The sequence below is a fragment of the Giraffa tippelskirchi genome, chromosome 6 (assembly GCF_054371585.1).
Source record: "Giraffa tippelskirchi isolate mGirTip1 chromosome 6, T2T-mGirTip1v1.2.pri, whole genome shotgun sequence".
Classification (NCBI taxonomy): Eukaryota; Metazoa; Chordata; class Mammalia; order Artiodactyla; family Giraffidae; genus Giraffa; species Giraffa tippelskirchi.
Window position 1 is genome coordinate 93,701,018 of NC_137280.1, and position 13,111 is coordinate 93,714,128.

At 41.7% G+C, this 13,111-nt stretch overlaps 1 protein-coding gene across 1 annotated transcript in view; it reads right to left on the reverse strand.

The window, feature by feature from the left end:
- Window positions 1–9,484: 9,484 nt before the first annotated feature.
- Window positions 9,485–13,111, reverse strand: part of LOC145509852 (adhesion G protein-coupled receptor E3-like) — a 42,420-nt gene continuing 38,793 nt past the window's right edge. Inside the window, exons 18-19 of the mRNA XM_081499302.1 lie at window positions 11,595–11,690; window positions 9,485–10,356 (exon numbers count right to left, since the gene is read on the reverse strand). Of these exons, the coding sequence (XP_081355428.1) occupies window positions 10,306–10,356; window positions 11,595–11,690 (147 nt within the window). The 3' untranslated portion in view covers window positions 9,485–10,305. The remainder of the gene's footprint in view (window positions 10,357–11,594; window positions 11,691–13,111) is intronic.

Consider the following 13,111-nt stretch of genomic DNA (forward strand, 5'->3'; position numbering starts at 1 on the left):
TATTCCTGATATATCTCTGGAGAGAGATGTACTCCATGTCCACCTACTCCTCTGCCATCTTGTTCTCTTGTGTTTGGTCATTAATTGTAATATGCAGTATGACATTCCCATTTCACAGACATCGTCTTTAAAGACCAGATGAACTTAAAAATATAAGATGAACTATAAGTATATTTATTACATATTTAGGCAAATATAGATAACAATGGAAATGCACAAAACAATGTTAGATACTGTTCACTGATAGGGGTGTTTTATGTATGACTTTATGTTTAAATGCTTATCTGTTCAGGTGCATATAATGCACATATCTGTGAAATTCAGAAAGGAAGAGTATATGCTAAATAAATACTATTTGCCGCCTTGGGGAAATGGAAAGAGAAATAGAACCTAAGGTTGGAGATTCAAAGGGAGTCATTGTATCCATCAAATGTTATTTTCATTGTTTAAAAAGACCCAAAATGAATATAATAAAATGTTACTAATTAAGACCCAAAATGAATATAATAAAATGCTGCTGTTGTTGCTGTTTAGTTGCTAAATCGTGTTTCTGGGACCCCATGGACTGTAGCCCGACAGGTTCCTCTGTCCATGGGATTTCCCAGGCAAGAATACTGGAGTGGGTTGCCATTTCCTCCTCCAGGGGATCTTTCCAACCCAGGGATTGAACCTGTGTCTTCTGCATTGGCAGGTGGATTCTTTACCACTGGGCCACCAGGAAGCCCGATAAAATGTTACTAATTCTCCTTTCTAGGTGGTGGAGATGTAAATGTTTGATATATTACTTAGTAATTATTTGGTTTTAATTTCTTTCTTTAAAAAGCAATTTTTTTTTCAAGCAAAAGATCAGGCTTTGATTATGGGTTAGCAAGAGACTAAAGATTGAGATTTCATGAGTCTGAGTTAAGTGGCTTTTTCTTTCCTCCTTTGGCTCTCTGTTCCTTCATTTCTCAAATATTTATTGAGCTCCAACTAATCTGTAAATCCTCCTTGGGAATATGAATGTTATCCCTGTTTCTAAAACATTCACAGGAGAGAGAAGTGAAGGAGATGCTCCGTGTCTAAGGAGATGTCACTCATGAGGTACATGGGTGCTGGGTACATTGGTACTATCATCACATTTCTGTAAATCTGGAACAGTTCTTTTTTACTGAACTATAGTTGATGTACAATGTTGTGTTAGTTTCTGATGTATTTATCTATTCTTTTTTAGATTCTTTTCCATTATAAGTTATTACAAGATTTGAATATAGTTCCCTGTGCTATACAGTAGGTTCTTGATGTGTATTTTATATACAATAGTATGTATCTGCTAATCCCAAACTCCTAATCTATTCCTCCACCCGACCCTTTCCCATTTGGTAACCATAAGTTTGTTTTCAGTGTCTGTGAATCTGAATCTGTTTCTGTTTTGTAAATAGATTCATTTGTATCATTTTTTCTAGATTCCACATAGAGACGATATCATATGACATTTATCTTTGTCTGACTTACTTCACTTAATATGAGAATCTATAGGTCCATTCATGTTGCTACAAATGGCATTATTTCATTCTTTTTTACAGCTAACAGTCCACTGTATACATGTATCACATCTTTGATATCCATTCATCTGTGGATGGACATTCAGGTTGCTTCTGTATTTTGACTATTGTAAACTGTGCTGCTCTGAACATTAGGGTGGATGTTCCTTTTCAAATTAGTTTTCTTTGGCTGTATGCCCTAGAGTGGGATTGCTGGATCATATGGTAGGTCTATTTTTAGTTTTTTAAAAGAACTTCCATATTGCTCTACATAGCGGCTCCACCAGTTGATATTCTTACCAATAGTGTTCTTTACAGCATTGGACTTTATTTCCCTCACCAGTCACATCCACAACTGGGCATTTTTTTCACTTTGGCTCAGCCTCTTCATTCTTTATGAAGTTATTTCTCTGCTCTTCTCCAGTAGCATATTGGGCACCTACTGACCTGGGAAGTTCATCTTTCAGTGTCATATCTTTTCATACTGTTCATACCATTCATGGGGTTCTCAAGGCAAGAATACTGAAGTGGTTTGTGATTCCCTTCTCCAGTGGACCACATTTTGTTAGAACTCTCCACCGTGACCCATCTGTCTTGGGTGGCCCTACACAGCATGGCTCATGGTTTCATTGAGTTAGACAAGACTGTGATCCATGTGATCAGTTTGGTTAGTTTTCTGTGATTGTGGTTTTCTTTCTGTCTGCCCTTTGATGGATAAGGATAAGAGGCTTGTGGAAGCTTCCTGATGGGAGGGACTGGCTGTGGGGGAATCTGGGTCTTGCTCTTGAAGGGCTGCAGCTGCAAGCCATGTGTTACACTGGGATCTGTGACCTCCAGAGGAGAGAAATTCAATCTGGGGTCAGCGACAAGGCTTGAATACTTGGAGATTTTTGTGCAGCAAAGTTTTATTAAAATATAATAGAGATAGAGAAAGCTTCTGACACAGATATCAGAAGGAAACAGAAAGAGTGCTGCTTGCTAGTTTTTAGCAAGGTGTTTTATGTCTGTTGGTGAGCTGTTAATCAGATAAATGAGACACTTCAAGGTTGAGGGAGTTTCACCAGGCCCCTCTCTCACAATATGCATTTTTGAGATGGAATGGCATGAGGTGTCATACCCCAGCCATAAAACAATTGATACAAACACCGGTTTGTTGAGCCATTATCAGCCCAAGGTTTGAGAAAAGAAAAAAATGGTTAGTCTTAGGCAGAACTGGTTTTGTCAACAAAAAAGGGGGGGAAAAAAAATCTGTCACTTGCACTTTATTTTCTCCTGCTGCCTGGGGACCTCTGGCCTCCTACCTATTACCCTCTCATTTCTCCCTTTTCTTTTAGGAGAGTTATGTTGCCTAGGGAATGGGGTGGCGTTCTCATCCCATAACTGCTTCCATGGATAAGGGTTGTTGTCCCTAAATTCGTGAGGCAACATATTCTCCTAATCCGCATATTGAGGGTCTCTGATCCAGAGGCCCCAGGTAGTAGTTAGAGGAAGCTGTGGCACTTGCAGGAATTTGGTCAACTGTTTGTAACTTAAAAGCCTTCATGTGGCTAGAAACAAATCCAACTACACAGTTACAGATGCATGGAACAAACAGCTAAAACAGAACAATCAACACAGTTAAAAGTTACCTTGTGTCCATAGTTAAAGTACAAAATGTTACACCAGTCCATTTTAGGATTGTTAGATGTCATCAGATTAAAAGGCATCACATATGATTATTGTTGTCAAAGGTAATTACAGACTTGGAGAAAGTCCTTTCCCTGATGTAGAGATGTCCACCATGGGAAGCCTTCCACTGATCAGGAGGGGAGCACTCTGCAGACCCAGCAATTAGACCTATTGTGGAATGTGGCTTAAGAATGAGCCCAGGACAGGAAGGCGTTGTCTTGAGAGTCATTCAGTGGAGTCAAGATTTTTGGAGTCAGCAGATGCAGGGCCACAGAGATTATCAGGCCCATCTGAGAAGTGAAAGGTAAAATCATAGAGAATAAAGACATAAAAATGATATCACTTAGTCTGAGAGGTCAGTATGCCACTTTTTAACTCAAGTGTGGTGTACCCATGAATCAATTCTTGGCACTTTGACAGCTGTGAGAGAAGAAAGAGTAATCTGTTAAGGGCCTTCCCAAAATGGCTTGAGAGATTGCCCCCCAGGTCCCAATGTCTTTATCAGGACCTCAGTTCCTGGCTCAACCAGTGGCTTGCTTGACTCAGAGGCTGAGTCACGAGTCCCTTCCTGGAGTTCCTGGGGAGAGAGACTTTGCCTTTAGAACCTGTCCAGCCACCACAACGGCATAATCTGTTTTCTGCTTCCCATTCCAAACAACAGAACTTCCATCTGTAAATATTTTCACGTCAAAATTATCTAATAGGGTAGCCATTAGATCTTCCCAAGCTGTATAGTTTAAGGTTAGAAATTGGGAACAATCATGATCGGGTGTTTCATTTTTCTCTCAGGAAGGAAAGTGGCAGGATTTCAGTTTTCACAAACTTTAAGCTTAGTTATTGGTCCTTCTAACAACAATGACTGATATTTAAGAAGCCAACTGTCTGTCATCCAGATATTAACTTTAGAGCTTAAGATTTCACTGACATCATGAGAAGTCATTACAGCAAGATTTTGCTCATTAAAACTTAAGAGCTTCAGGTACTATTAAAGCAATAGTAGCAATTACTCTTAGACACTGTAGCCACCCACATGCCACTACATCTAATTCTCTACTCAGGTATCCTAAAGGTTGAGGTCCTTGAGGTTGTGTCATAACTCCCTAGGCCATACCTTTTCTTTCAGTGACAAACGTATTAAACTCTGATCCTGTGGGCAAGCTCAAAGCAGGAGACTACAGGAGATCAGTTTGAAGAGCCTTAAAAGTCTTTTGAGTTTCTGGAGACCAAATCAGCTTGTCGGTTTGGGCATGTGGAGTTTCAGTTATAAGTTTATATAAAGGCTGGGCAAGTTTCCCATAACCCAGAATCCAAATGCCGCAGTAGCCTGTGATGCCCCCAAATCCTCTCAGTTGTCTTAAAGTCATAGGTAGGGGATAATTCAGTATAGGTTTAATTCTCTTGGGGCCTATGGCCCTCATCTCTTTGGGTATGATTAGGCCTTCAAATCAATGACTGAACAATATTTGGCTCATTCAGGAATTTCAGACAATAAAGTATAAGAATTAGGCACCATGGGGTGTAAAGGAACCACAGTCTCATTTATTATTTGTAAATCTTGAACTAGTCTCTATTTATCGTTTGACTTTTTCACACCCAAAATAGGAGTGTTGCATGGATTGGTGCAGGGAATTAATAACCCCTGCTCCTTTAAACATTCAATGATATGTTTTAACCCTTCCTTAACCTTGGGCTTTAGAGGATACTGCTTTTGATGTGGAAATATGTGTGGGTCTTTGAGCTTGAGAGTGACAGAAATAGCATTTTGGGCTTGACCCACAGGTTTTCCATCATCCCGCACTCTAGGATTTACATTTTGTTCAATTAATGGGAAAGAAAGAGAGGGCTCCATATTCATGAAAACAGAGGCATGGACCTTGCTCAGCATATCCCTCCCCAAAAGGGGTGAGGGAGACTCTGGCATGATCAGAAACTTGTATGAAAACAGCACAGAGTCCCAGTTGCAGCTTAGAGGACAACTGAAATAATAACATTTGGCTCGTCCAGACAGTCCCATTACAGTAGTGGATCGGGGGAAAGTGGGTCAGGGGCCTCAGTAAGCATAGAGTAAGTTGTCCTGGTGTCCAAAAGAAAATAAACAGATTACCTCCCCCCAACAGTTATTAATACCTAGGGTTCCTCAGGTGTATTTAGGATGGGAGCTTGTGTGGACACCTTCAGTCTTGATTGTCCTGAGAGTCTGACCTCTGGGGCCTATGTCTCTGGGGACAGTCTCTCCTCCTGTGTGGTCCTTTGAAGACAGGACATGCACCCAGGGGCGCTTAGAAGCCTGAAGGCAATTCCACTTGAGGTGCCCCTCCTTTCCACAGTAATAACAAATCCATCCCTTTCCACCTGGGTCCCTCTGGGTACTTTTTTCAGGCTGTCTCAGAATGGTTCTGATCGCCATTATTAGGGTTTCAGTCTGTTCCTTGGTCTTTCTCTGCCTTTCTTTCCTCTCCTCATATTCCCTGCAGTAATAAACTGCCTGAGTCAGTTGCAACAAATTATCTAAAGACTGATTTGATACATACACTTGTTTTAGTAGCTTATGCAGATATCTGGAGCAGACTGAGTGAGAAATCTATCCTTTAAGATCACTCTTCCTTCTTCACTTTCAGGATCAATCTCAGTGAATCTGTGAAGGGCTTCTCACAGTCTATCTAGGAATTTACCAGGTGTTTCCTTCTCTTCCTGTTCTATGTTTGCCAATTTGGCATAGTTTAAAGTCTTAGTATGTGCTTGCCTGAGTCCTTTGAGAATACATCTGACAAAATGACTCTGACCCCATCTCCTTTTAGCCGTGTTATAGTCCCAATTTGATTCTATAGTTGGGACCACCTGATTCCCAGTAGGGAGGGTGGCTATCTCATCTTACCTCTTTCCTGCTGATTCATTACCAAGCCATTCATCTCCATAACTCCATAACTCAATAACTTTCTCCAAAACTCAAGTTTTTGAGTCAGGAGTTAGCATCTACCCCAGGATATACATCACATCCTTTCAAGTAAGGTCATAAAGCAGAGTAACACCCTTAAAGTCTCTAATATGTTTTTCTGGGTCCTCTAAATAGTCTCCCAGGTCTTCCTTGATTCTTTCTATTTCTTGATAAGAAAAGGGCTCATTAACTCTCATAGATTGATTATTTTTACTGGTGGGTGCTTCATGGAGTCAGACACGACTGAGCGACTTTACTTTCACATTTCCCTTTCATGCACTGGAGAAGGAAATGGCAACCCACTCCAGTGTTCTTGCCTGGAGAATCCCAGGGACGGTGGAGCCTGGTGGGCTGCCGCCTATGGGGTCGCACAGAGTCGGACACGACTGAAGCGACTTAGCAGCAGCAGCAGCTTCATGGAGAGGCAACATCTTGTTTGGCTGTTCCTTAGCCTCTTTGGCTGCCCTTCACATATGATCCCAAGGATAGATTGGAGAAACCTGTTTTTCCTTATCTCTTTGTCTCCTATCCTCCATCTCATCCTGTATGGCACTCTTAGTTTTAGCTGTCTGAGCTTCTTTTACTTCAATTGTCTGAGTTTCAATTGAAACCAGAGTAGTCTGAGGTCATATTGAGACAGCAGTTTGAACTGCTAATGAGACTGGAGAAGTTTGAAATTCAGTTTGAGTTTCTACTGAGACAGAGGCAACCCTCCCCTGAGGGGTGCCCTGACTTTCAGTTTGCTCAGTTGGAAGCCACCAATACGGGGGCAAAGTAGGAGGACAGGAGGGAGCTGAAGGTTTCACACTCAAATCTATACCCTTAGGACATAAGTCTGACATGTCTCACAGAGAGAAAAAAAGGCAACACATATGCTATTTCTACCCATTTCCCTTGTTTTCTACAGAACTGGTCTAATTGTAAGACATTATTATAATTAAAGATGCTCCAACTGGCCACTGTTCCCCTTCCTCCAATGGATACCATGGCCATGCAGTATCACATAGGAAGATCAGGTGAGTCTTTTTTAAGCCCTGTGGGTTGAATCTATCTCAGTTTTTCAGGATGCAGTTCAAAGGAGTGAGGCTGGAACTGTTAGCTCCCATCTATAAGAGAGAAAAAGCAGCATCCAGCGACCTTTTCTACCATAGGTGTCCCTCCCTGTTCTAGGTGGGGGTGGAGACAGGTCTTCCACCTAAACTTCCTTCCCTGGGTGGAGTTAACCTGTCTCTTACCGATGCAGGTGTCCCACTACCATCCCTCCCCATTCTACCACCAAGGCAGGGTGGAGATGCACCAGGGGTAGACCTAGTGGCATCCCAGGTTGATATCCAGTTCCTTACCATTAAAACCTCTACCTGATTTCTGCTCCTCCTCTGATGCCACCCAAGGTTCAAGAGAGTAGCCTTTTGGAATGCCTCCCAAGCTAAGACTGCCAGGAGAAACATCCATCTCCTGCATGCCTGTGCATGCTGCTGCTGCTAAGTCGCTTCAGTCGTGTCCGACTCTGTGTGACCCCATAGACGGCAGCCCACCAGGCTCCACCGTCCCTGGGATTCTCCAGGCAAGAACACTGGAGTGGGTTGCCATTTCCTTCTCCAATGCATGAAAGTGAAAAGTGAAAGTGAAGTCGTTCAGTCGTGTCCGACTCTTAGCGACCCCGTGGACTGCAGCCTACCAGACTCCTTCATCCATGGGATTTTCCAGGCAAGAGTACTGGAGTGGGGTGCCATTGTCCTGAGTATATTCCTGACCACAGTAGAACTGGTAAATCATAAAGGACAAACACAAAACTCAAAATGTCTCTTCTGAGTGTCACCACACCAGTATATGTGATAGTGAAAGAGGTGGTGAAGGGCTAGCCAGTGAGGAAAAAGTGATTTTTTTCCTTGAGCTCTTAGGGCCAATCCTTCTAAAGTCACCAGAGAACCTCTTCTGGTCTGCTAAGAGCTAGTGTTACCAAAGGAAAAAGCTCATTGCACTTCCAATCTCACCAGATCCTGGGATTCCTGATCTGTGTCCTCAAAAATCTCATGGTCACCAGCAGGACTCCTGTCCACATAGATCGGAGGCACAGCCATGATAAAGACTCACTTTGAGGTCACTAGTCCCTGAGTCAGGCAGCTGAGAGAGTGACTTCTAGCCTGAGAGACCTTCTGGGAGTTAGAGCTCCACCTAGCTACTGAACATGCTCTTGTCTATAGTGCATGATGAAACAACCAACAGCATGGATTCCAAGTCCTTTGAAAGTCTATATTCTGACATGTTTGGTTAGTATTTCTAACTCCTCAGGCAGTAGTGAAATGGTCAAAGAGACCAGAAAAGGTGACTGAAGAAAGACAGTTTGGTCCACACACTTCACCCATTTCTGGCCTCTCCCCTTGCAGGGACTTTGGGTGCCTCTTGGCATTGGCAGGATTCAGAGGAGTTAGACCCAGAGCCAGATGTGAGCTGGGACTTTTCCTAGACTTCATGAAATCATCATCCTAGTGGTGTCTGATGCTTTTGAACTGTGGTGCTGGAGAAGATGCTTGAGAGTCCCTTGGACAGCAAGGAGATACTGCATTATAATGTTTGCAAAGACAATAGCTCTGATGTCTTGTTAGAACCAAATCCACATTGCAGAGAGAGCTAAAAACAGAGCAAAGACACTACCTAAAGGATGACACCATCCACAGTCTAGGAAAAATACTCACTTTGCTATACAGTGGGGATTCCCTGGTGGCTCAGTGGTAAAGAATCTGTCTGCCAATACAGGTACATGGGTTCGATCCCTGGGTTGGGAAGGTCCCCTGGAGAAGGAAATGGCAACCTACCCTAGTATTCTTGCCTGGGAAATCTCATGGACAGAGGAGTCTGGCAGAGTACAGTCCATGGGGTCACAAAGAGTCAGAAAGGACTGAGCGACTACAACAGCAACAATAAAATCAACTATACTGCAATTAAGAAAATGAAAATGATCTGAATGCATATACCTGATAAAGACTCATATGCCTCATATATGCACAATTCCTGCAAACAATCCTTGAATGTTTAATGAGAGGTGACATGCAAATGAAAAAGAAACACAAGAAAAGGTACTCAACATTTTAAAAACCACAGTGAGGTATCTCCTTTACCCATGCAAACGGCTAAAAGTCAAAGTACTGATAATATCAAGTGGTGTTCAGGAAGTGGAGGAAGTGAAACTCTTCAATATTCCTGGGTTATTGTAAACTATTGCAAATATTTTGGAATTTTGTCAGTTTCTTTTAAAGTGGATCATTAACATATGACCTAGCAATTACACCCAAAGTATTTACCCAAGAAAAATGAGACATGCGGCCACACACACACACACACAAACATAAATATTATATTAGAATGATCATAGTATCTTTATTCATGGTAGAAAAATGGAAATAACTCAAATATACATCAGTAGGAACATGGATAAACAAATTGTGATATACAATAGTGTGAAATGGTACTTAGCAATAAAAAGGCACAGACTAGCAACATATGCATGAAATGGATGAATTCTAAAATCATCATGATGAGAGAAACATGGCAGACACCAGGAGTACATAGTGTAGTATTCCATGTATATGGACTTTAAGAACTGACAGATTTAATCTGGTGCTATGGAAATCAGAATAATTGTTTCTGGGGTGGAAGACTGGGGATAAATGATTAAAAGAATTATGTGGGAACTTTCAGGAATAATGCAAATACTCCATATTTTGATTTGATTGATATAGCTGATAGATATACAAGAAGGAGATGTGGGTTCAAAACTGGGTTGGGAAGATTCCCTGGGGAAGGAAATGGCAATACACTCTATTATTCTTGCCTGGGAAATTCCATGGATGGAGGAGCCTGGTGGGCTGCAGTCCATGGGGTTGCAAAGAGTTGGACACAACTTAGCAACTAAACAACAACAACAACAAATACATGTATATACATTTGGAAACTCACCAAATTTAAGATCTACATGTCTCTGTGTAAAATAACTGAAAACATTATTCCTAATTATTTGCAAATAACACTGCAACACTACACAAAATATTATGCAACCTATGTATACATTCTGCCAACAATTCTCCTGTAGGATAAATCAGTTCTCATGGACGACTGAGTCATATGGCTAATTCTTTCTCCAGGGTGATTGGGAGGATGAGATGGAAGAGCTTGTCATAGTCAGACTGAAGTATTGCTTCTTTTCCCCTGTAAGTTGGATGATTTCTCCATCTTCATGTGTGAATTTGTGAGAGAGACAGAAATATAATTAATGCTGAAATATTGCTGAAAGTAATTTTTGAAATCATTTGATGGAAATTTCCTGACAAAAAGATGAGATTCATATTGAAGCATGGATCCCAGGGAAAATCTGAGTGTTTTTCTTCCAGGCTTAATGTACTTAACTTTGTTTTTTGTGTCTCAGAAAGTTGAAGATACAAAGGTAAGCATAAGATGATGAAGTCTGGCCCCCTTAGCTCACCCATGAGGAGACTGACCTCAAATTCACATGCAAATTAATTTCAGAAGTAGGTCTAAAACCAAGGTCTCATACTCTCACATCTCACCTAACTAAACTCATCTTATTTATCCCTTCATTCATTTTCCTTCACATTATCAAGTAAAAGAAGAAAAGTGTTTTGTAATGTCTATCACTTTCTTCAAGTACTATTTTGCCTATGACAACAGTCCTTAAATTACGTCTTTTTTTAAAAAAAAAAATCAGTGTTCTACAAAATGTGAAGACGTTTTCTACAGGAAAAAATAATCCTGGCCAAAGATGTTTGGCAAGTCCAGAGTTCTGTGGCTTCTTTGAAGGTTTACAAAGCATAGGCATGGTTAATGCTCAGAGCATACCAGCAGTGAAACACCTGTTTGGCAACTTCCTGGAACTCAGGAACAAATATATCTTAGTTACAATATAACAAAAATAAGAAAAAGTTCCATTCACTATTTTGTAACTCCAAGGTTTGGACTCAGATTGATGTGGTTATTTAGTTGCTAAATTGTATCCAACTCTTTTGGGACCCCAATGGACTACACAGCCTGCCAGGCTCCTATGTCCATGGGATTTCCCAGGCAAGGATACTGGAGTGGGTTGCCATTTCCTTCTCCAGGGGATCTTCCTGAGTCAGGGATCTAACCCACATCTCCTGCATTGGCAGGCAGGTTCTTTACCATTGAGCCCCTGGGGAAGCCCTTGCACTCAGAAACCAATAATCCCAGAAAAACAAAATCTTTCACTGTGCAGATTATATGTGGGTAAGTATGCTATTACCCCACCCTAGAGATGCTCAGTGTCAGATATTGCACAGTAAGCTGAGACAGAGATGCTAACAGGTTCTTGTACCAAGAATCAACGTATGGTCCAGTCGCACTATTGGGGGAGGGGCAGACCTAACTGCCGGCTGATTTGAAGAGAATAATTCAAATTAGGAAACAGCATGGACTAAGAGAGGAAATCATCTTACCATGTGGGTTTGGCTGGTAGAGCTGGAAAGCATGTAGCTGTCAGACTCTGTCTTTTTATTCATCCTCCTAAGCCACTTTACGTACTCATCTCTCACCTGAAAAAGATGGCAAACAAAAATCTTGCCTTTTAATACTTCCTGGCTATATGCACGGATGCTACCGAAAATAGTACTTTCCCCCATTTTTATTTGCAGATGGTCCATAAAGGCTACATCAGATAGATTGATCTATGAGTGATTGTGTGTTAGTCGCTCAGTCATGTCCAACTCTTTGTGATCCCATGTACTGTAGCCCACCAGGTTCCTCTGTCCATGGAATTCTTCAGGCAAGAATACTGGAATGGATTTCCCTGCCCTTCTCCAGGGGGGTCTTCCCAGCACAGGGATCAAACTCAGGTCTCCTGCATTGCTGGCAGATTCTTTACCATCTGAGCCACCAGGGAGGCCCCTATGAGTGATTACAGAGATATTATTTGTGGATCAGCCTATATGCATCTTTATGCTAATGATAACACAGCATTTATATTATCCTTAAGAGCATGCGCAATTTTCTGTAACCACTGAGAATTGATTCCTCCTCTCAATGTTGTTGTTGATGTTCAGTTGTTAAGTCTTATCCCACTCTTTGAGACCCCATGGACTGCAGCACACCAGGCTTCCCTGTCTTTCAGTATCTCCTGGAATTTGCTCAAACTCACATCCATTGAGTCAATGATGCCATCCAACTATCACATCATCTGTTGCCCCCTTTTCCCCCTGCCCTCAATCTTTCCCAGTATCAGGGTCTTCCAATGAGTTGGCTCTTTGCATCAGGTGCCAAAGTATTGGAACTTCAGCTTCAGCATCAGTCCTTCCAATGGATATTCAGTGTTGATTTCCTTTAGAGTTGACTGGTTTGATCTCCTTGCTGTCCAAGGGACTCTCAAGAGTTTTCTCCAGCACCACAGTTTGAAGCATCAATTCTTCAGCACTCAGCCTTATTTATGGTTCAACTCTTACATTTACACCTGACTACACGTCTCTCTGAGATCCATACAACCCTGTTGGAGTGAAACCTAGCAATATCTATCTATTTATCGAGTCAGAATGCAGTGCAAAATCACTGCTTAAAAAGTTTATATAGTCCAGCCAATGCTGGCACCTGGATCATCACTACCACCACATTCTCCTACACTCAGAGCACTGCCCTCACTACAAATCTTTGGGTTCTGGGACTGGCAAGGGTTTCCACATCAGCTTTGCTTCCCTTCTTTGGCTGGTTGTCTTCTACTCACCTTAAGCCCCTCACCGTCAAGTCTAAAGAAGCCCTACTTGGTAGTTTAATGTCCACCTAACAATTTTCCCCATGGTGCAAATCACAGTTGGTTATTAATGTCTAATTATGTTGTTTCCCATCTCTGATTTCTTCACTGTTCAGAAAGCACCCCCTGGATCTCCCAGAGCCAAGCAACTAATAACCATTAATATACAATGTGAATATTAAGAAATGGAAACCACTGTCTCCCAAACGTTAGTTT